Source organism: Schistocerca cancellata, chromosome 6, assembly GCF_023864275.1.
Source record: "Schistocerca cancellata isolate TAMUIC-IGC-003103 chromosome 6, iqSchCanc2.1, whole genome shotgun sequence".
Taxonomy (NCBI): domain Eukaryota; kingdom Metazoa; phylum Arthropoda; class Insecta; order Orthoptera; family Acrididae; genus Schistocerca; species Schistocerca cancellata.
In genome coordinates, this window is record NC_064631.1 from 131,475,684 (window position 1) to 131,498,953 (window position 23,270).

The following is a 23,270-nucleotide window of genomic DNA, read 5'->3' on the forward strand; positions in this document are numbered from 1 at the left end:
AAAATCTCATTCTAAAATTACTTTTGTAGCAGATGTATTGGAGATTTTATTATCATGTTCATTAATGGCAATGTACTATTCATGTACTGCTGAGAGTTCGTATACCGGAAAATGTTCCGCCTTGCCGCTTTCGCTATCGTAAGTTTAGACCTTGTTTTATTCTGTAATGAGGTTGAAGCCTTAAGGTCTGTCTTGTTATGATGATATTTTGTACCAGGTTCTTACCGAAAATTAAGTCAATATTATAATTATAGTTAACTAATTCGGCTTGTTTTAATTGGGATTTAAGTGCCTTCCACGTTAATTGATTGTTTCTTAACTTACAGCACGCAAAATCTCTGTTGATGTTTATTAGTACTCTAAAACTGTTTCGTGACCGTTTTGTCAACGATATTTAATCACTGAGTAAACTGTTAAATTTAATCGTCAATAAAACTGTGTAATAAAAAGGTGAATGAAGGTTTGTAAACCCTGGTCCAGTTCTTCCCGAAATACCCGGTAGTCCTCGTTCAAGGACATTCAACGGGCCGTGTAATTCTTTTTCACTTTCTTGAACTATAGCAATGCCATCAGCGAATCTTATCACTGCCATAATTTCAGTCTGAATTTTAATCCTAATCCTTTTATCTTCTTCAGTACTCCCTCGATATATAGGCTGAACAATAGAGGCAATCTAGATTGCAAAATTAATTTACTACCGTTCATTCATTACATATTTCGTATTATGCCATTAGCGGATGCAGCGAAAAACAGGAAAAGATGGTGTACAACCAAAACCTGTGACTCTTCGTACTTAATTATCATGCATATTGTAATGTCTCTCTCCACTCTGGGTGCCAAAATGTTGTGTCTGCTATTCTGATTTGATAAATTTTCACATGGATACTTCAATTTTCAGAATATTTTTATTTCCATGAAGCTAGTCTGTTTTTCAAGGAATCAACTAATTCACTAAGCGGGGCACCTGGCTGCTTACTCCATATCCATTGAAATATGTTACTGCAGGTAGACGGGCCTGAAAGACTTTAGGAATGAGATACACAGATATGGGATATCAAGCAATAAACATTAACGTTGTCATATACATATACTGAACCATTGCAAATAAGCATAAACGTCATGAAGAAATATTTACTGTGAATTACTCACTCTGAAAAGGAAAAAAGACTGACCAACTGTTCACAGGGCAAGATCCTCCCATGGTGCTTTATAGAAGATTCACTGAAGACCCACGTTGTATTGGCTAGGTACGAGAGGCGTTTGAAAAGTCCGTGCAAAAATAAAAACTGCTTACGTATTTGGGGTAAACCTATTTTATTTTTCGACATAGTCTCCTTTTAGACTTACATACTTCGTCCAACACTGTTCTAATTTGTTGATCACTTCCGAATAACAGGAATTGTCCAAGTCTGCAAAATAGCTATTAGTTGCTGCAATCACCTCCTTGTTTGAATAAAATCATTGTCCCGCCAGCCATTTCTTCAAATTGGGGAACAAATAGTAGTCCAAGGGAGCCAAGTCTGGTGAATAGAGGGGGAGGGGATGAAACGAGTTGGAATCCTATTTCCATTAATTTTGCGACCACAACTGTTGAGGTGTGTGCTGGTGCATTGTCGTGATGGAAAAGGACTTTTTTGCGGTCCAATCGCTGGCGTTTTTTTTTGCAGCTCGGTTTTCAAACGGTCCAATAACGGTGAATAATATGCACCTGTAATAGTTTTACCCTCTTCCAGATAGCAGATGAGGATTATCCCTTGCGAACCCAAAACACAGTCGCCATAACTTTTCCGGTCGAAGGAATGTTCTTCGCCTTTCTTGTTGCAGATTCTCGCTTGGTAACCCATTGTTCAGAATGTTCTTTGGTCTTAGGAGTATAGTATTGTATCCATGTTTCATCCACAGTGACGAAACGACGCTTAAAGTCCTGCGGATTCTTCCTGAACAGCTGCAAACCATCCTTGTAACACTTCACAAGATTCCGTTTTTGGTCAAGCGTGAGCAATCGCGGAACCCAACTTGCGGATGGCTTTCTCATGTCCAAATGTTGATGCAAAATATTATGTACCCGTTTATTCGAGGTGCCCACAGCACTATTAATCTTACGCACCTTAACTCTTCTGTCATCAATCACCATATCATAGATTTTATCAATGATTTGTGGAGTCCTAACCTCCACAGGGCGTCCAGAACGGTCAGCATCACTTGTGCCCATATGGCCACTCCGAAAATTTTTAAACCACTTATAAACGGTTCTAATCGAAGGTGCAGAGTCACCGTAATGTTTATCAAGCTTCTCTTTAGTCCCCTGAGGGGTTTTCCCTTTCATAAAGTAATGTTTAATCAACATACGAAATTCTTTTTCGTCCATTTTTTGACAATCACTCGGCTTCCTTGATTCACACGAATGCCAAACACAAAGAAATAGACCAATATGGCTGAAACTTGGTGTGCGTTCTTTCCAAAGATGCCACTGACTAAGCATGACGTCGATACGCACCGGTGGTGCCATGTCTCGGACTTAGCACGGACTTTTCAAACGTCCCTCGTATAAGAGGCGACCGAAAAGTTTCAGCTCGAAGCCAATACAGCCCAGAATCGGTATGTCAGTCAGGTAAATTCTTTGTGAGCTTTGAGTGAAACATTCCACCGATGCATCAGGCTGAAGGTATCCGACTGGTAAACACTGTTGTCCTGCTGCATGAAGAGGTTTGTAACTTCCTGCTCACGTCTTCGTCCGACAGGAACCGTCACCCTTTCGGGGCATTTTCTAAGAGACGAAAGTCGTGATAATGGCATGGAGAGGGATCAGGACTATAGGGCGGGTGCTCGAGTGTCTCCCAATTGAGTTGGTTAACTTCTGTTTTACGACATTTGCGAAATGGGGACGTGCGGTACCGTGAAGCAGCAGCACCCCTTGGTACATCAGTCTACAACGGTGGTTTTCGACAGACATGCTGCCCCATATACATTCTTCATTCTCCGATGGAAGTCTACCAGTAATTGTGTTTTGGCAGCCAAGAAAGCACGTTGGTTTTGTTTTGACCATTTGACAATAATGTCTCCATAGTTGTTTACGCATTTTCTGCATGCTTTTCGGAAAGACACAAATGCCACAATAATGTCTTGCCTACACGTACAGCCCCATCGAAGTTGTGTACGTTACATATACGTTGCAGCAAGGCCCTCAACCGAAAACTTTTCGATCGCTCCTCACAGGATGAATCTCCGATATTCACGATGGAAAGACCCGCAGCGCCTCAGCAGAAGTCTATTGTCAGGGCCGCAGTGGTAGACACTAGCGAAGCTGCTGTCTCAGAACATGAATGGGTTGCGAGTAGTGTGGCATCTTCCGAGAACCGCCCTGCTCCCAAATCTTCTTCTCCGAGGCACCCATCTAATTCAACTCTCCCGCCAAAAACTTATCGTGCCCTTGCATCCAATGTTCTTCTTTGCAATGGTTTTCTCTAATTGTATGCTCTCCAGCCAATGAAATGTGGCGTTACAAATTCGTAGTCCTGTCCTCGGTCCCACTTGGTGCATCTGTATTACTCCAACAGAAACTCACTGAGATTGGAATTTCCGTGTTTGGTTATCAATTGTTCTGGCCACGAACCGGTTCCTTCTCCGATGGCTACGTTCCCATCGGTTTGCTTTTCTGCCAAGTGGTCGGGCCAGGGGTTAGCGATAATCAAAGCCAGCTGCAGATAAACAGCTAACGGGAATTCCTCAGGAAGACCTCCTCTTGCGGTGGCGACATGCCTTCCATTCCCACGAACTACAGCTCTGGACTGAATATTACATATGTGCACAAAATTAAGTCACAGCAGATAGAATCAGTTACGTATCAGATCACTTACCTTCTGTGTTTACCATCTCATAAACTTATTTCTATAGTAGGAGCACAAAAGTGCTATGTCACTGAATCTTATCATTTCATTTTATGAACCTGAATATGCAAGTAGCTAAGAAATCACGTAGAGAAACGCAAAACACATCTCTGACACAGTTCAGTTGACGTAAACAAGGCATGGACAGATATGTAACTCGGCAGGGTCATGCTTCTCGAAAATATTTCTCGTTTTTCTGTATTTCACAACGTCAGAAGATGACATGAGCCCAAAAGTGAAATGAATGAAAAGTTATAAATTTGGGTCGTGAGCCGGCCGATGTGGCCGTGCGGTTCTAGGCGCTTCAGTCAGGAACCGCGTGACCGCTACGGTCGCAGGTTCGAATCTTGCCTCGGGCATGGATGTGCGTGATGTCCTTAGGTTAGTTAGGTTTAAGTAGTTCTAAGTTCTAGGGGACTGATGACCACAGATGTTAAGTCCCATAGTGCTCAGAGCCATATGAACCATTTGGCTCGTGATCTGCACAGGAAATACATTCTAACGTACATAATAACTGCCGAGTCGTATAAGGAATTTCTTTAGCTCATTAATATATTGCAGATAAGTGGTCGGACTGATGAATGATCCCCTAAGTCTTTTCACCTAGCATGTTGCTGACACACGTTCAGGTCTGCTAAGCAAACCAAAAGCAAAAATGCTGGACTCTGTTCTTCAAATCTTCCTTTACAAAGGAAGACATTTATTTCATTTTATTCACCCTGACCAGATTGAGGCCTTAAGGTCCTCTCTTACATCTAACCAGGAATAACACATACAAAAAAATAATTGCGTAACAATCAGAATAATTTGCATTATTAATAAAAACAATAATTGACAATAATAGTAGTAACATTAATAACTATGATATAATATTGAGGAATTAAGAAAGAAAGAATTTCTATAGCGAAATGCGTACACAAAGGTGAGTGGGGGATGGGGGGGGGGGGGGGGGGGGGGAGGGGCTAACGAGAGTGAACCGCAGATTGATACAGATAGCTACTGTGATAGAAGGTGGCCCTATTACCTGTGTTTTGAAGATCTGGAGGATTTTAATTTTTCTCATATTTTGAGGAAGATTGCTTCTAACACGGAAAATGGTTAAGAGATCGTAGCAGTGTTGTGTAGTGACAGAAAGAGGATTTTACTTTGTTGAAAACGAGTATTTCTGCTGTATTGCTGAGAAAGCAACGTAAGAGATAAAATGAATAAGAAGGAATGCAGGTGATTGAGAATGGCGGAATGTTACGTGATACCTCGTATTTATACGTTTGTGACTATTACAGCGCCATCTATCACAAAGCGAAAAAAGTGGTCCAACTAAAACATTCATATTTCTTAACGTACTACACGAATATGTAATAAAGATGGGGGTTCCTATTTAAAAAAACGAAGTTGATATCCTTTTGACCTATGTCAGCGCCATCTAGCGGGCCAACCATAGCGCCATCTGGTTTTCCCCTTCAAGCTAGACAAGTTTCGTTCTTTATAGTTTTTTCGTTCGACGCTTATTTCGTGAGATATTTGGCCCGGTCACGATAAATGGACCTCCCTGCATATTGCAACCCCTACAACCTCTATTGTTCATGCTGTTTGTCAGTACTTACACAGAGAAGTTGAATAGTAGCCTAACACTTACTGCATATGATGCAGTCATCTATGTTAACGTACTAACTTTAAAACAAATAATAAAAAAAATCTGCGTAAAAATCCAGTTAGATCTCCGTAGTATTTCATAGTGGAGCAAAGGCTGGTAAATTATTGTAAATTATTTAAATATTCGGATATGTTAAACTGTGTACTTCACAGAAAGCAAAACTTTGTTTTCTATGACTACAGTATCAGTGAGTCGCAATTGAAATGAATCAACTTATACAATACCTGGGTTTTAACAGTTTATGGGGATATGAAATGGTATCAGCCATAGGTAAATCACGTGGCAGACGTCCGTTCGTTGCTAGGATAGTGGGAAAATACTGTTAGCTGACAAAGAAGATTGCTTACAATAGACTCGTGCGATCGATCCTAGAATATTGCTCAAATATGTGGGACCCACACTAAACAAATCTAGATGCTGAAAAACCTGAATTGTCAGTCACTTTAAGACTGCGGTCAATTATCCCACGAAAGCTTGCTTTCGAAGTCTCAAGAAGCAGTATTAAGTGAAGAGTTGAGGAGTGCAGTACAGCGCTCTGTGTATCATTCCCGTACAGCCCGTAAAAATAAAATTTGCGTACTTATAGCGCGAACAAAGGCATTTAAACAGGCAGCTACCCCCGCTCCATAAGCGAAAGGAGCGCAAAGGAACGCTAGCTCGTGGTGCAGTTCACAATAGTTTGCAGAGCATGTACACTATCAGATAAAAAGTATCCGGACGTTCTTACGTAAAGCGAAACTGACCGTCAGATGTCTCTAGTATAAAAGGAGTCGAGAAGTATCGTGTCGCCAATAGAGAAGCCTTAACAGTAGGTTCGGTAGGTCAGGAGAGCTCAGAAATTCGGATGTGGCTATTCATTGGTGTCACGTGAGAAATAAATCTATCAGGAATATTTCAACCTTTCTAAAGCTTTTCAGTTCGACTGTTGGTGACGCGATAGTGACGGGGAAAAACGAAGGAACAACCATAGCTAAGCATAGCATCAAGCATTGCGGAGATGGTTGTAAAAAAAGTCGAAAAAAAAGACAGTCAGATGTTTTGTGATTTGATTTGTCTAAAAGAAAGAAATAAAACAAGTTAGGGATACATTTAACGTGCCTTTTAATGATGCTCAGAATCATGTACAACAAATTAAACTTTATTTATTTTCAAGTTTTGTTCAGAAAGCATAATCTTATTGATATCTCGTTTGCTTTCTTAGCGTCTTCTTTTCTCGAAATGTCCTGAATTCAGTGTTTGATTCGCAGGAAGCCATTTTATAAATCTAAGATCACATGATGTAATCTTATTTACGCCTTGAACAGATGAACATTTTAAGGCCTCATTTGACTTCTCAAAATGTCCTAAATGTAGTATCTGATTCAAAGGGGGCCTTTTTGACAGTTAAATATCGCATCAGTGTAACTTTTAATGCGCAAAATAACAAATTCTTGAAGACTGTCTTTTTGACACGTCATTTACATAGCTAGCAGCAACTGTTCATGAAACAGAAGACGATTCGGAAAGTACTTTCCGATAGTTCGCGAAATAGACGCCACTGTGAGAATCTGATGAAGCTTTGCACAGATATGTGGGAAGTGTCTCAAGTACACCCGTCGATCGCGTGAAGCCGCTCTGTTCAGTTCTAAGCGCACAGTGGGCAAGTAACATTGCCTACCAAATAGTGCCTCCTACCAACTACGAGAGTCTTTCACCTGAAGCTATGCAGCCCACATAACATAACCATCATGCGTTTCCTTCTCAGTCGCGTTATGCAGGGCCAATGAAGATGGGAAGCGTTTGACCACCCATAATACAGCCCGTAATTGTCTCCCTCTGAGTTTCATCTCTGCTCCCATGAATCGCTTACTATGAAGACAACATTTTGGCACAGACAACGAGCTGTAGACCAACGGAGAGAATTGGGAGAGAGCACTGGCGACTGTCTTCTACGACGAGGGCACTGAAAAGTTGGAACAACGCTACGACAATGTCTTAGTCGGAGGGCAACTAGTAGATAAGTAGCTAGAAGTTGTAGACAACTGTTAAAAAAAAAACATTTTTGATCTTCACATTGGCTTCCATTTCTCGTCCGATCTTAACTTACTTTCCGAATACCTTTGTATTTCAATTTTTCTTAATAAGCGTGATTACCTTAAAAGTAATTAAATAATTTTTGCAGAACTAGACCTCGCTCTGGTCAGTTTGATACACCATTTGTCCATTTCCCATTCTGCATAGGCCAGCCGGTGTGGCCGAGTAGTTCTAGGCGCTTCAGTCTGGAACCGCGCGACCGCTACCGTCGCAGGTTCCAATCCTGCCTCGGGCATGGTTGTGTGTGATGTCCTTAGGTTAGTTAGGTTTAGGTAGTTCTAAGTTCAAGGGGACTCATGACCTCAGATGTTAAGTCCCATAGTGCTCAGAGCCCTTTGAACCATTTGAACCACTCTGCATAGAGATGACGGACTGATAACAAGTTAATGCTGGCTGTATTGCGGTAAGACGTAGTGATGAACTCGTGTGACTCAGTGCCTGATGTAAGCCACGTAGGCGGCTAGGATGTTGGCTGTCTAGAGGGTAACTGTTCCGTGTACGTGACTGTAATGAGTGCGTGCCTAGTGTTGTATAGCACAGTGTAGTGTGTGTGTGTGTGTGTGTGTGTGTGTGTGTGTGTGTATGTGTAAGTGTGTGATGTAGTGTTCCACCAGACGGATTACTGAGGAGGGATATGGAATTTTGCTCAAGACATTGGAGCACAGACTGGTAATCAGGGTCTGTCGTACGTCACCAACTTTCCTTTCCTTGTCAGTAAAATAGTGCAGATTAACTTTCTTCCATCACCAGGGTGCGAACTGTCTACCTCTGAGTTTAGTGTTGCCGCACATGCAACCGGATGTCGATGAGACGGTCTTGTTGGCCTTTATGTCTACCAATAAACAATATGCAGTATTTGCACTGATTTTCTTCTATAGAATAGTAACTATTTCATTGTTTAGGTCATTGATATGTGGATTTATCCAAAAACTGCACTGCGATATCTCATTGCATTGTGATATGGCCACTGCCAAGTACGCTACTAACAAGGGAACCTCCCCATCGGACCCCCCTCAGATTTAGTTATAAGTTGGCGCAGTGGATAGGCCTTGAAAAACTGAACACAGATCAATCGAGAAAACAGGAAGAAGTTGTGTGGAACTATGAAAAAATAAGCAAAATATACAAACTGAGTAGTCCATGTGTAAGATAGGCAATATCAAGGAGAGGGTGAGCCAGGGAGCGCCGTGGCCCCGTGGTTAGCTTGATCGACTGTGGAACGAGAGGTCCATGGTTCAAGTCTTCCCTCGAGTGAAAATTTTAATTTTTTATTTTCAGACAGTTATTATCTGTCCGTCCATTATGTTTTCATCATTTTTTTGGGAGTGATTATCACATCCACAAGAAAACCTAAATCGGGCAAGGTAGAAGAATCTTTTTACCCATTCGCCAAGTGTACAAGTTAGGTGGGTCAACAACATATACCTGTCATGTGACGCACATGCCAACACCAGTGTCGTATAGAATATAGAAGTGTTTTCCTGTGGAGGAATCGGTTCACCTATGACCTTGCGATCAAATGTTTTCAGTTTCCATTGGAGAGGCACGTCCTTTCGTCTACTAATCGCACCGTTTAGCGGTCCGGTCGCAAAACACAGACACTTAACTTATTACAGTGAATAGAAACGTCAATGAACGAACGGACAGATCATAACTTTGCGAAGATAAAAAAAGTAAACTTTTCAACCGAGGGAGGACTTGAACCAAGGACCTCTGATTCCGCAGCCGCTCACACTCACCACGGGGCCACGGCGCTCCTTAGCTCACACTGTCCTTGATGTTGGCTATCTTGCACATGGACTACTCAGTTTGTATATTTTGCTTATTTTTTCATAGTTCCACACAACTTCTTCCTGTTTTCTTGATTGATCTGTGTTCAGTTTTTCAAGGCCTATCCACTATGCCCACTTATAACTAAATCTGAGGGGGGTGTGATGGGGAGGTTCCCTTGTAAGTGCCGTTTGGGAATTTCCCGACGTAATAACTGCCGCATTGGTTAGAGGCCGTCGCGACGGATAATATTGTGGAATCTGCACAATATTCCCAGACAGACAGCTGCTCGTCATCTCTAGATGCATACTGACATACCAATAAAGCAGTCTACTAAGTGTTTTCAGTGCCCCTTCCACATGCCTCTTACGCAAGGTGATAGCTGATTTTGAGTCGGTCTCTGATGATGACAGTTACAGAAAAGACTCCAGTAACAAATGGTCCAGTGAGGAGGGAAACATTCTTGTGACTCGGGACAGGCAAAGAATAACTTTCACATTTCAAGGAAAATCACTCACGTATAGAACACTACACAGTGCTTTGTTTCCAAAAGGGATGTTGTACGAAGGGTAGTCATAAAGCAAGTCCGGTCTCGCCTTGCCAGACTTCAAGTGCGCAGATTGTGCGGGCCCAGGCACGTCCTGTCTCGGTTTTGAGCGGACCTTCTCGGATTCCCCTGAACAGAGCGACACGTCACTGAGCTTTGCGGTGTGGTGTTTTTCGGTCGTCACAAATCTTTTCAGTTCGGCAGAAACGATGTCTCAGTGCTGTTTACTTTTCGCTGTTTGTTCGTGGATGAAGACGTCCACAGGTCTAGTGCTGTTTGCACAAAAAGAGGCAAGCAGTCCAGCGAACTTAAATGTTTTCGAGCTGTTTTCGAGACCGTTTGCTGTTTCAGTTGAAAGCGCCACTGTGGATCTGCAGATGTAACTGGCTGATCTGCAAGGTAATTTCCGTTTTAAAGACAACACTCTTTAACGTTAAGAGTGTTCAGTACGTCTGCATTGATTTCCTGAGGTCAAGTTTTCACGTCTCCGTAATGTTGCTGCACGTTTTTTCGATTATGAAACCAAATAAGTGACAATTTCTATCAATATGAATGTGAAAATCTGTGAAAATATCTGCGCATGTTTGTACGTTGTAAGTTTCTACCAGATAAAAACTATGTCTTTAGCGTGCCAAAAATATTAAATTATACACAAAATTTGTCTTGATTTGGATCTACGTTGTTGAGAAGTTTGAAATATAAACCCAAGTCAGTCAAGGAAAGTGTCAGCCAGGTTTAGTATTATGCCAGAGCACGACTTGCGAGCCGAATTTTTGGCCATACCTGGTCATAAAGTCTTAATTATCACAACTTAAAAATTCGGGTTGTGCCGCGAAATTTAGTTATCATGTTGGCCTTTCTTTGCGTGTTTACATTTCAGTGCGACACATTCTTCCCAACTACGGATGACTTGGTTACAAATGTTTGCATTTAGCTGTTCAGGATACTTGTACCTCGAAAATTTGAAAATCATGATACAATAAAACAATAGCAACAAATGAAGAATTTGACCTCGACATCATTAATAAAATTCAAAGTAAAAAGATAAAGAAGCAAGCCCCAATGAACAACACAGACTAACTGGAAAAGAAATGGTGCGGATTACCTTTTATAGGAAAAACGTCAAACAGGATAGGTAACATTTTGAAGACAAAGAGTTTCTCTGTGCATTTCTATGCTCATCGGATAATAGGGAGTTGCTAGCTCAGTGCAAAAACAACAAACAGCCAGCCATCACAAAAAGCGGGACTTACGGGATCATACGCCAGGAGTGTCAGTCCTGCTACAATGGACAGACTGGGATGTCAATCTGCCATTTTGAAATTCTAGATATTAAAAAACAGAAATGTATATCATCACACCTGTTATTAGATGAGCAAACCCAATACAAATATTCACCTCTTTTAGATGATATCACATTTCCTAGACAGAAGTAAAACTTTGGATCTCAGTCCACGAGTACATAAAAAGTTCTGGGCTGATGCATAATTTTATTACTAGGTATGTTTAGTCACGTTAGCGTAATTGCTGAATTGTGAAATTCCATATGTAATTTGTCAAAAAAATTGTCATTGAAGTAATTTTGCATTAAGCCAAGGATCGATACACTAAGGAGATGTTTATCTTTGCCTTATCATCATGCTTATCTTTGCTTTGTCATCTTTGGAATCAGTAATACACTTGAAAATGAGCTTTCAACCTGAAACCTAGGTTGTGCAGTAACCATAATAAAATTTGTGAAACATGGCAAAAAAACAGTGTTTGTTTAGTTAATTTACAATGTTTCACCAAGCTCCCACAGTTGATTCAATTAAAACAACTAAAATCATCTTGTCGTTTGCAAATGCTTGCAACGCTGAAAAGTAGGGGAGTAGTCATTAGGTACCATGTAAGGAGAACACTGTTTCTTTGATAGCGTAGAGAAGCAGCATGTGCGAATGTGTCCAGTGCAGGATGAGCACAGGCATTGTCAGAGAGCAGAAACATTAGACAGCTTCTCGTCACGCCTCTTCCTATAGTCTCATTAGGAGATTTCGATTGTATCATAAAACGGTTTGCTCCTTACGAACCTAATTTTAACAACGTGACACAGCGGTCCCAAAAAGACGCTCTGTATCGCCTTGACCATTCACAGTTGTGTCTTTACCTTTGCTGTTGTGGAGAATCCACATGTTTCCACTGCTTGCTCTGCCCCTTTTCCTTGAGGTCGTAGTCATACTCCCAGCAGTCGTACACGATGTATAGGCCGCTAAAAACATCACCTGTATTGGCCTGACACGGCTACAACATCTTCGCTGCTGCCTCAGTCAGCTGAGCACCCCAACCGGCGGCGACCTATGTCTTGTTCAAATGTTATACAAGATGTTTAACACTGATTCATGACTGATTTTCACTTTCCACTGTCTCCTCGCTGGTGATGCGCTGGTCTTCGAGTATTAGGGCCTCAACTTCTCTTAAGATTCTTCACGCAGAGATAATCTTCCACTTAGTTCTTTGTCTTTCAAACTTGTTTCACAAGCGTCTCCACAACCAAGCTCTGTGTCATACGAAAGTGCGTTGTTGGTGTACAATTCCACCATCTCAGTAGAGGTTTGTGCAGAAATCTTATTACCGTACGATGTTCAAATTAATCAACGGGCTGTGCCATTTTTTTTTTTTTTGGCCCGTCTAGCGTCGTGCTACGGTGTGCCTAAACTACTGACGTGTATCTGCGAAAAAAACCACAAAAAATTAACTATGTAACTGCAGAGGTTGGATTAAAATATGGAAAAGCCAAAAACACAACACACTGCCAAGCCTAATATGGAGTAGGAAAACCGTTGGCATTCAAAACAGCTTCCAGTCGCCTTGGAATAGACGAATACAGGTCCTGCATGGTTTTCAAGGGAACCTTATATCATTATTCCTACAAAATAGTGGTAATTTCAGTTAACGATGATGGAGGTAGTTAGCGATCACGTACCCTGCTCTCCAAAGTAGCCCACAAAGCCTCAATAATGTAGAGATCTGGTGACTGTCGGAAGAGATGCTACGTTTCATCCTCGCGCTCACGGAATCAGTCCTGGACCATGAGAACTGTGTGAACAGGTGCCCTGTCGTCTCGGAGCACAGCATCACCATTGCCGAACAAATATTATATCATGGGATGGACGTGATTAGCCAAAATGGTCACATAATCCTTGGCTATAATGCAGCCTTGCAGAATAACCTTGGAGCCTATGGTGTACCACGATATGGCTGCCTAAACCACCATCAGACGCCTTCCATATTTCACCCTTGGGACGTAAACTTGGCCGGAAGTTGGGAACAGTGTGAACAAAACTCATTCGACCAATTTACTTTCTTCCATGGTTCAGGTTTTAAGGCTTCGGCACCGCGTTTTCCTGTTATGGGCATTTGCATCACTGATGTGTGGTTTTGAAATTAAAGCTCGCCCTGCAGTTCCCAAATTACCGAGCTCCCTTCGTGTTGTGTTGGCACTGATAGTTTCGCGAGTACGACATTCAAGTCAACAGTGACTTTTACGGCTGTCGACCTGTTATTTTTGGTCACAATCCTTTTCAGTGACAGTCTCACGATCACTGAGCACGCACTTTCGTTTGCGTCGTGAACTAACGGAAGATGCTTTCCCACCTTCCCTGCATGCAATATGAATCTTCGATAGGTCGCCTCTTGAAACATCCGATACGATGCCTCTTGAAATACCAAACACGTCTCTCCCTTTGTTGCGGAAGCACCCCCATAGAGGAACAATTTTCCCACCTTCGCATTCACGTACACTACCCGTCAAAAGTTTCCGTTCACCTATCACAAGTATAAATTTGTTGATAAAACAGGGATTTAAATATTCTATCATATCCTTATTCAGAACCCAAAACAAGTCATCATCATCATTAGTTTCCTGCTATATTAGCTGGTCCTTTGCCTCCCCATTTTCTGCGATCCATTGCTTCCTTCCTAAGGCTGCTGCATGTTTTACCGTCCATCACGTCATCCAGTATCTGAAATCTCTTCCTTCCTCACTTCCTTTTCCTTTCTACATAACCTTCTAAAACTGTTTTTATCAGTCCGTCATTCTTTCTTAATATATGCCCAATCCATTTTTCCCCTTCTATTACATCTAGCAACTGTCTTTTCTCTCCCACTCTTCTTGTACCTCTTCATTTTTTACTCTCTCCGTCCAACTTTTTCTTTCCATCCTCCACCATGTCCACATCTCAAAAGCCTCCAGCCTTTCTCAGTCTTTCTTCCTCAAAGTCCATGTTTTAAAGCCATACAGAAGAACACTCCGTACAAAACATTTTATGAGTCTTTTCCTCAGTTCTCTGTCCAGACTGCTGTAGAAAACTATCCTTTTCTTATAAAATGCCATTGCTATCCTTGTTTTAATTTCTGTGCTGCACGTCCAGTCGGTGTCTATCCTGCTTCCAACATACTTAAAATTTTTCACCTGCTCTAATATTTATCCTTTCAGCATAATTTTTATTTCTTTATTTCCTCCTAGTGCCAATACTTTTGTTTTCTTTGTGTTAATTTTCATTCCATAGTTTTTCTGTTAGTTTCAATGGTGTTCACTGAATCCTGTAATTCTTTTTCCCCTGTGGCTAGAAGGACCATGTCACCAGCAAATCTCAAACACTCTACTCTTCTTCCTCCAATTTCTACTCCTTTGTCGTCTAATGAGCACTGGTCGATCATATTTTCAAGTAGAGGTTGAAAAGGATAGGTGATAGACAGCATCCTTGTCTTACTCCTTTTCCAAAAAAAAAAAGTGTAACCCTGTAAAGAATAAACACTTCTATTGTGTATTCGACAGGTTCTTCGCCTAGTGGTAAACTGGAAACTGATGATTATCCACTTCAACACTGTCTTGCCATTACCTCAGACTGTTCTATTCGAATAGCCTTCATTCCTTCGGCTGTCTGTGTAGCAGTCAGTTCACATTAGTTTCCAGTACATTATGTGCATCTAGCAGAGTGTTTCTACACCCGATCATATTCATACCATATTATCTCCTATTGGGACAGAAGCAGGAGATTGAAATTGAAAAACCTGCTGTACTTGTAGCTCTGCATCAGGAAGGCTGTTCTAGTAGGACAAGAGCAACAAAACTTGGCGTAGCTCAAGCTACAGTGGTGTATACGTTGCAAAGAAAGTGGTGCCAATGCAGGAGTTTCACGACGTGAAAGACTCCATGTCACATCGTACAGAGAAGACCAGCTCATATGCATACAGAGTAAGTGTCATAGGACGCGTATTTCACTTGAAATTCGAGACGAGGTAAACAGTATGCCAGCAGCTCCAATCTCTGTCTCAGCAGTGCATCGTCGTCTCCGTGAATAAGGTGTAAAGGGTTGTACATCGGCAAAAGAACCTTTACAACGCAAACAAAATAATGTGAATCGATTGCAATTGGCACAACTACGTAGAAATTGGAGCGTTCAGCAATGGCCCAAGCTATTAGTCACGGACGAATCTTAGTGGGAAATATTTGGAAGCCATCGTTAAATGTTAGTTCGTCGACTTCGTGCAGAACGTATAAAGAGTAGTGTGTGACGCCCACTGTTCAGCATGGTGGAGATTCGGTCATGGTGGGAAGACGTTTTGCGGATTACAGAGTATGTGGTCACGTGATAGTGGAACATTAAAGAATGAAGACAATCACAGGATACTGATTAAAAGTGCCGTACCATCTAGCAGGACAACGATCTCAAAGATGCTTCTAAATTATGGCGACAGTATGTCAACAAAAAAGAGAAATGGTTCAAATGGCTCTGAGCACTATGGGACTCAACATCTTAGGTCATAAGTCCCCTAGAACTTAGAACTACTTAAACCTAACTAACCTATGGACATCACACACACCCATGCCCGAGGCAGGATTCGAACCTGCGACCGTAGCAGTCCCGCGGGTCCGGACTGCAGCGCCAGAACCGCACGGCCACCGCGGCCGGCAACAAAAAAGAGAAATGTTGGGAACTACTGAAGAACATGATTTGGCCAAGTCAGCCACCTGACTTAAATCCCGTTGAACTCTTACAGGATGAACTTGACACGGAGTTCAGAAAGTGGAGGTCATCTAATGTTGAAGGTCTATGGAAAAATTTAGAGACGTGTTGGACAGCAGTATCATGCACAAACACAACCAAATCTTAACTCAAGAAATCGAAGAGTCTGTGCAGCTCTGAAGAGACTAAAATCTCAACCATATTTCATTGCACTTAACGAAAGAGAGAGAAAATATTTATTTTGCTGGTCTATTTAGTTTGTACGATGTGTCTGTACTTTTAAATAAAGTGTATAGCAGTTTTAAACACGGCTGTCTCTCAGCAACCGTATATACGTATCAGCATACGAATCACAGAGCCACCGGTTGCAAATAACTAGGTTTCGACCCCTCTAAGGATGTCTTCGTCAGAATGAAATTTTAAGAAACCGTAAAGCTACAATGGGAGAAAGGAATGATCGGAGTTTCGAGCAGATATGCTCATGTCAAAAATTTTGAAAAGGACATCTTTAGAGGTTTTTGTTAAAAGTTGAAACTCCTCCAGCTGTACTTAAGGTTTTACATTTATTTGGTTGCTAATTTTGACGTTGCGTCAACACCATCTTCAGGCCCGTACACTTTGATGAAATCAATTGTGTATGGCTCAGTACTAAAAGTCCGCGGTGAGACCAACACGTGGTCCACATGGATTGAGGGCAGTAACTACAGGTTAGAAGTACTAATTACTGCGCGCCATCCATGTGGAGCACATGTTGGTCTCACCGTGGACTTCTAGTACTGAGCCACACACAATTGATTTCATCAAAGTGTACGGGCCTGAAGATGGTGTTGACGCAACGTCGAAACTGGTAGCCAAATAAATATAAAATCTTAAGTACAGCTGGAGGAGTTTCAATTTTTAACAAAATTATACCAGTTGTGTCTCACCTTCATCCAATTTAAATATGGATGTACGACGATCCTTAGAGGTGTCGAAATCAAGGTCAATGTACCGAACAGTTATTTGAACCGGTTGGCTGTGTGATTTCTATACTGGAAGTGTGTAGCTTTCCTCACGGGTGATCAAAACTCTTGACCAGTAGTGTAGCTCCGACATGATGTTCTCACACCTATACAGACCACCACTGACACTTGTAACGTATTTAGGGCACTGAACAAGTGCCGTTCGTGGTCAAAGTCAGCAGTGCAATCTGCAGGCTTGTCTAGCATCTGCACTTATGTTCAAGCATACATGTTTTTGTACAATTTCTGAATGTTTTTCGAGGTGACAATTAAAACTGTAAGGCTAACATTCGATATGTCATCCTCAGCGCATGAGCAGCTTCTAGCAGGCGATCTCCTGTTGGCCGCGCGGCATTAGCCGAGCGGTCTTAGGCGCTGCAGTCCTGGACTGTGCGGCTGGTCCCGGCGGAGGTTCGAGTCCTCCCTCGGGCATGGGTGTGTGGGATAATTTAGGTTAAGTAGTATGTAAGCTTAGGGACTGAGGACCTTAGCAGTTAAGTCCCATAAGATTTCATACACATTTGAACATTTGAATTTGATCTCATGTTGCAGAAAATCGCCTGGTCGCTCGCCACAGCCGTCGGCTGACATGGGCGTCTTCTAGCTGTGGGCGCCACGTGTTATGGGCAGCGAGCAACCGCGCCACTACCAGTCGAATCAGCAGCCACTGCCGGGGCCGTCAACCAACAGCATGGAGGGGCAAGAATTCAAGAAGGTGAGGCCACCATATAGCATTAACTAACATCCCTTTACCCTTTACGACAGATCATTCTCCTATGTGAGTGATATCACTTCATGATCCAAATGCACAATGAGCGCGCATATGCCAAATGTCTTCAGATACCCCCATTGAACGAGCTTTTGCTGGTGTTAGGCTATGCATGAGAGGGTGTACAGCGTGAACTCGAATGCACGAACAAAATTTCTGAGGTTGATCAGCGATATTTTTTGTGTATCTTGGTGTATGGAACCCCCATGTCTCTGGTTCCTCATTGCAAAGTTATAATAAAGTATTTATGATTTATTCGGTTTATGACTGCAGTTGCCTTTGTTTCGGTGAAACAAACTTCACAATAGTAAAAAAAAAAAACCTGTAACATACAGTTATTGTAAAATGGAAGGATCTGGTTTCTCATAGACACCTCTGTACAAATGGAAGTACTGAATAAATCACGGAATAATATGGATAGAGAGGTACAAATTGACTCACATGCTTGGAATGACATGGGGTTTTAAATGAACCAAAAAAATACAAAAGGTCAAAAATGGCCTACAGATGGCGCTTCATCTGATCATATTAGCAATAATTAGCATAACAAAGTACGACAAAACAAAGATGATGTTCTTTACAGTAAATGCTCAATATGTCCACCATCATTCCTCAACAATAGCTGTAGTCGAGGAATAATGTTGTGAACAGCACTGTAAAGCATGTCCGGAGTTATGGTGAGGCATCGGCGTCGGATGTAGTCTTTCAGCATCCCTAGAGATGTCGGTCGATGACGATGCACTTGCGACTTCAGGTAACCCCGAAGCTAATAATCGCACGGACTGAGGTCTGGGGACCTGGGAGGCCAAGCATGACGAAAGTGGCGGCTGAGCACACTATCATCACCAAACGACGCGCGCAAGAGATCTTTCACGTGTCTAGCAATATGGGGTGGAGCGCCATCCTGCATAAACATCGTATGTTCCAGCAGGTGTTTATCAGCCAGGCTGGGGATGATGCAATTCTGTAACATATCGGCGTACCTCTCACCCGTCACGGTAGCAGTTACTGACGTTTTGCTGGCCATCGTCATCTGTCGGACATTTTGTGAACTTTGTTTTTTTTTGTTCTAATAAAACCTCATGTCATTCCAAGCATGTGTGTCAATTTTTACCTCTCTATCTACATTATTCCGTGGTTTATTAAGTTTTCAAATTTATACTAACTTTTTGATCACCCGGTATATCAGCTGCCCTTACCACCATGTTTTATGCAACCCGCAGCGCCTTCAATTGTCATGTGCAAGATTTTCATATTCTCTCACTCGCTACATGCAAATTATTAGTCCTACAGAAAAATGAACAGAACCTTTTCGTAGGAAATTTAATGTAGTAAAATTCTGTGCTGGGCTGCGTCTTCACCCAAGGCCATAGTTTTTGAATTACTCCAGAAAAAAGTGATCTTCACATGCGTTTACTTGAATAACTCGAAAACTGTAGCCTCTGTCAAAAATGTACCCAAGTGCAAAATTTAACTACATTAAGTTTGCTACAAAAAGGTCAGGTTCATTTTTTTCTGTAGTACTAGCAGTACTTGCATAACAAGAGGGAATATATTAAAATGTTGAGCATCGTATTTGAAGGCATTGTGGGCTACCCAGAGGTAGTCCGCTGAATTAACTTGTATATTGGCCAACTCCACATCATTACACCTGTCCATACTATTGCGTATCACTATTGCAGTACAACTAAGACTGCTGGAAAAATTAAACCGAGATAGACGGAGCAGTACTGAATGCGAGCTTGGTTGGTTGATTTGGAGATTAAAGGGACTAAACTGAAAGGCCATCAGTCCCCAAAAGTTTGAGGACAAAGAGTACAGTGGGCGCTACTGTCGTCCACACCCAGTACCAGGAGTGAATGGAACAAGTTTGTTTCCAAACGAAGCCACAGCACATATTACAGACATTTACACTATTTTGCACATATTTTTAATATAATATACAGTAACTACAAAAAATAATGGCAGCACAAAATCAAGCGAAACGTAATTAGTTTGAAACAAGGCACCAGAAATTGCAGGTCCCTCAAACCAAAATATTCAGAAAATATCCCTGAACAATCTTCTAATTTTTTTATCGGTGTAGCTCTGGTTCGCTCTGTGCAAGTACTGACCCAATGCGTTACCACTGTAGACGAGTCTTCTGCCACAATGACTTAAGAGAGCGCGAGCTACGTGATTTTAAAGGTCATTTACCATTTCTTTGTGAAGTTTTATGAGTCCTCAGTACGGTAAGTAAATAAACTGGTGCACTAAACTTAAGAACGGGAGTAACTCCCGCATTATGTATGACTGTCAAGTAGCATAGCTCGATAAAACTTGGACCATACGTAGAAAGAGCTGCTACAGTGTACTGCAGCTAAGGTAACTGAAAGAAACGCAGTGAGACAAACAGAAATGATATTTTTATTGAAAGGCAACAGTTACCCTGAGGTCACCATGCTTTATGGGGGTCCCCTGGACATTAAATGAGGTGAGACATGGTTCTTAATAGAGTGAGTGATCACCAATGACGGCAGTGCATTCTCTGCAGCGTTCTTCCATGGCTGGTAAGGAGTCCCACACGTGCACGATGGGATTTAAGTCGGGGGCAGGTCAATCCGCTCGCTCAATATTTTGTCGTCCCAAGAGTAAATGCTGTTCGATGCCGTTGCGCTTGGTCATTCATAAAGATGAAGTCATGGCCGAATGCATATCTGTGAAGACGCATTTGGTGAAGGAGTGCAGTGTACAGTATTACAAAAGCATTAACCAGTGACAGCACTGTTTTAAAAGATTTTTGGGTTATTACTCCAATGCATCATTATGCCTCCCCGCACCATAGCACCTGGACCACCAAAACGATCATCTTCGACGTTGTTGTATGTAATCTCATACAGCGAGAAGTGGGAACACGTAATGTACGAGGGAATACAGAGGAGTCCAAAGAAATGTATCCACTGTTTAAAAGTCCATAACTGGCAAACTAATTGACGGAGTTGTCTCGTCTTTGGTAGTGTAATAGTTTGTAGTTCCGGCAATCGCCACACAAGCGTTGTATTGCGTTGTTTTGTTTTGTCAGATGACAGTCGCCAGATAGTCAGTGTTTTGTTCTTAGTTGCACCTAGTTACTCGAGTAAACATGGCTGGCGCAAGGCTTACATTCGATGAAAGGAAGTCAGTTTTGAAGTGGTATTTTAAGTACGAAAACATTAATGAGGTTCAACGGAAATGGCGAAATGAGTATCAAACAGAGCCACCGACACGTTTAACGATTCGTCGCATTCGAGACAAATTTGTAGCCGAAGGCTGAGTTAAAGATGTACACAAACAACGATCTGGACGACCTGAACACTAACAAGTCCAGCTAACTCCCATCGTGTGTTACAACAATTCACTCGCTCACCACAGAAGTCTGTGAGACAGTGTGCCCGTGATACTGGAGCAAGTCGCTCAAGTGTCCGGAGAATTTTGAAGACAGCAAAGTGGAAGTGCTACATCCCACGATTCTTACACGCAATGAACGAGGACGACCCAGATCGTAGAATGGAGCACTGCGAGTGGTTTACAAACATGGTGCGCAACGATGAAGAGTTTGCAGAGATCATTGTGTGGTCTGATGAAGCACAGTTCGAACTCAATGGTACAGTAAATCGCCACAATTGTATCTACTGGGCCGAAAATCCGAACAACCATGTAGAAAAAGCCGTGAATTTGCCAGGAGTATAACTGTGTGGTGTGGGTTGTCTTGCCTGGGCTTGATCGGGCCTTCTTCTTTGACGGTGCAGTTACCGGTGAGGTGTACCTTCAGAAGCTTCAGACATCCATTTTACCTGCCATTCGAGACTTGTATGGAGACGGAAGAGTTTACTTTCAACAAGATGGTGCCCCAGCCCACTATCAAAATCTTGTTAGGGCGTATCTCGACGAAAATCTACTAGGAAGATGGATAGTCCGTAGAGGTGCTGTGGAGTATCCACCACATTCCCCAGACCTAATTTCTCTGGACTTTTACCTGTGGCGAACACTAAAGGACGTCGTTTATCGACAAAAGCCACGCACATTGGATGAACTTCGAGAATCCATCGTACATTCATGTGCAAATATCCACCTGAACACGTTGCAGTAAGTAGTTCGCGCTGCAGTCCGGCGGCATCGTTTGTGTGTGGATGTTAATGGTGACCATTTCGAACACCTACAGTGATATCTTGAAGTTGGTCTTTAAGCTACACTTTCACTAAAAATGAGACAACTCCGTCAATTAGTTTGCAAATTATGGACTTTTAAACAGTGGATACATTTTTTTGGACCCACCCGTATTATCAGTTTTTGAGGTTTTGCCTCCTTAGATAAGATATGACTAAAATAAATCATATACTTTCCACATTTGACGCATATTTTTATTCAGTAGGTCAAACCCAAAACAGTCGGTACAACTTGTAATCTCCCCACGGAAATTTACCCTCTACCACGCAATAATTAATAATGGTCAACCAAATCATCCACATTTATTCACTTTTAGAAAGTATCTGATCGGATTTGTAGTAATATATGCGCCGACAGCTCGTCGACGCCAAGGTATTTTTCTAGTAAGATTATTCTTTGGAATAACAGAGATACATAGATGTATTCTCCATGGTTATTATAGAGGGAGAAGGAGTACAGCTTCGGAAGTATCTGTTGGAAGATTGTCGGGTTGCTAAAAGAGACATATTTGCTCTTCTTCTCGCTAAAGCGAGCTATTAAAGTTTGTGCCACTAGCGGGTTATTGGTGGATAGAGAAAAACGGTAAACGAAAATTAAGTAAGACTTGGAATCAACAGAAAACGGAACATGTAATGGAGATGGATTGAATATACTATTTTCCTCAGAAATAAGGTTTGTGACCCTTTTATTCTAGAGTGAATGACGAATGAGTTCTCTGTCTGAATCATTGATGATTGCCTTGGCCCTGTAATTAGTGGGGAAGTTTCAGCTGTGACGAAGAGAGCCTGCAGTCACCGAGTTTTGATAAAATCGTCCAAAAAGGCTTCGTCCACATCTGAAATTCTAAATCTGTCGTAAAAATGAACGAATTGTTCAAACGATCGATTTTTCCCAACTGAATGCAGCGCTTAACAATAATAACAAATGTAAAGATCTTTTCCAGCAAACCAGCCGCTGAATATTAAGACGAAGGGCTCCACCAGAGATTCTATTGGGCTGATTCCACGTAAATGAAATAATATATTTAAAACTGTACACAGATAAAGGACAGAGAGAGAGAGAGAGAGCGAATGAAATTCGAGAAAATACTCAGAATCCTCCATTAGCATAATTGTTTGCCTGTCTTATCACGGATCAGCCTCAAGATAAAACAGGAGGGCCTAACTGTATTGTACCGATTTGTGTGTGAGAGTGAAGGGGTAATAAAGGCGACAGATACACCTCTGTACAGACAAAACATTACACCAAGTTAGCGGCAAGCTGCATTCACATACTTTCATCAATTACAGTAGAATTCATTATAAACTGACGGTGACTAAAAACTTAACATTACCGAAGTAAGTGTTGCCAAATTTAGGGTTCTGTCACACGGATAT

General features: G+C 41.9%; 1 protein-coding gene across 2 annotated transcripts in view; it reads left to right on the top strand.

Moving 5' to 3' along the window:
* Positions 1–23,270, top strand: part of LOC126191239 (venom dipeptidyl peptidase 4-like) — a 198,283-nt gene that overhangs the window by 27,958 nt on the left and 147,055 nt on the right. For both annotated transcript variants that reach the window (XM_049932045.1, XM_049932046.1), the window contains exon 2: positions 17,493–17,655. In XM_049932045.1, the coding sequence (XP_049788002.1) occupies positions 17,563–17,655 (93 nt within the window). In that variant the 5' untranslated portion in view covers positions 17,493–17,562. The remainder of the gene's footprint in view (positions 1–17,492; positions 17,656–23,270) is intronic.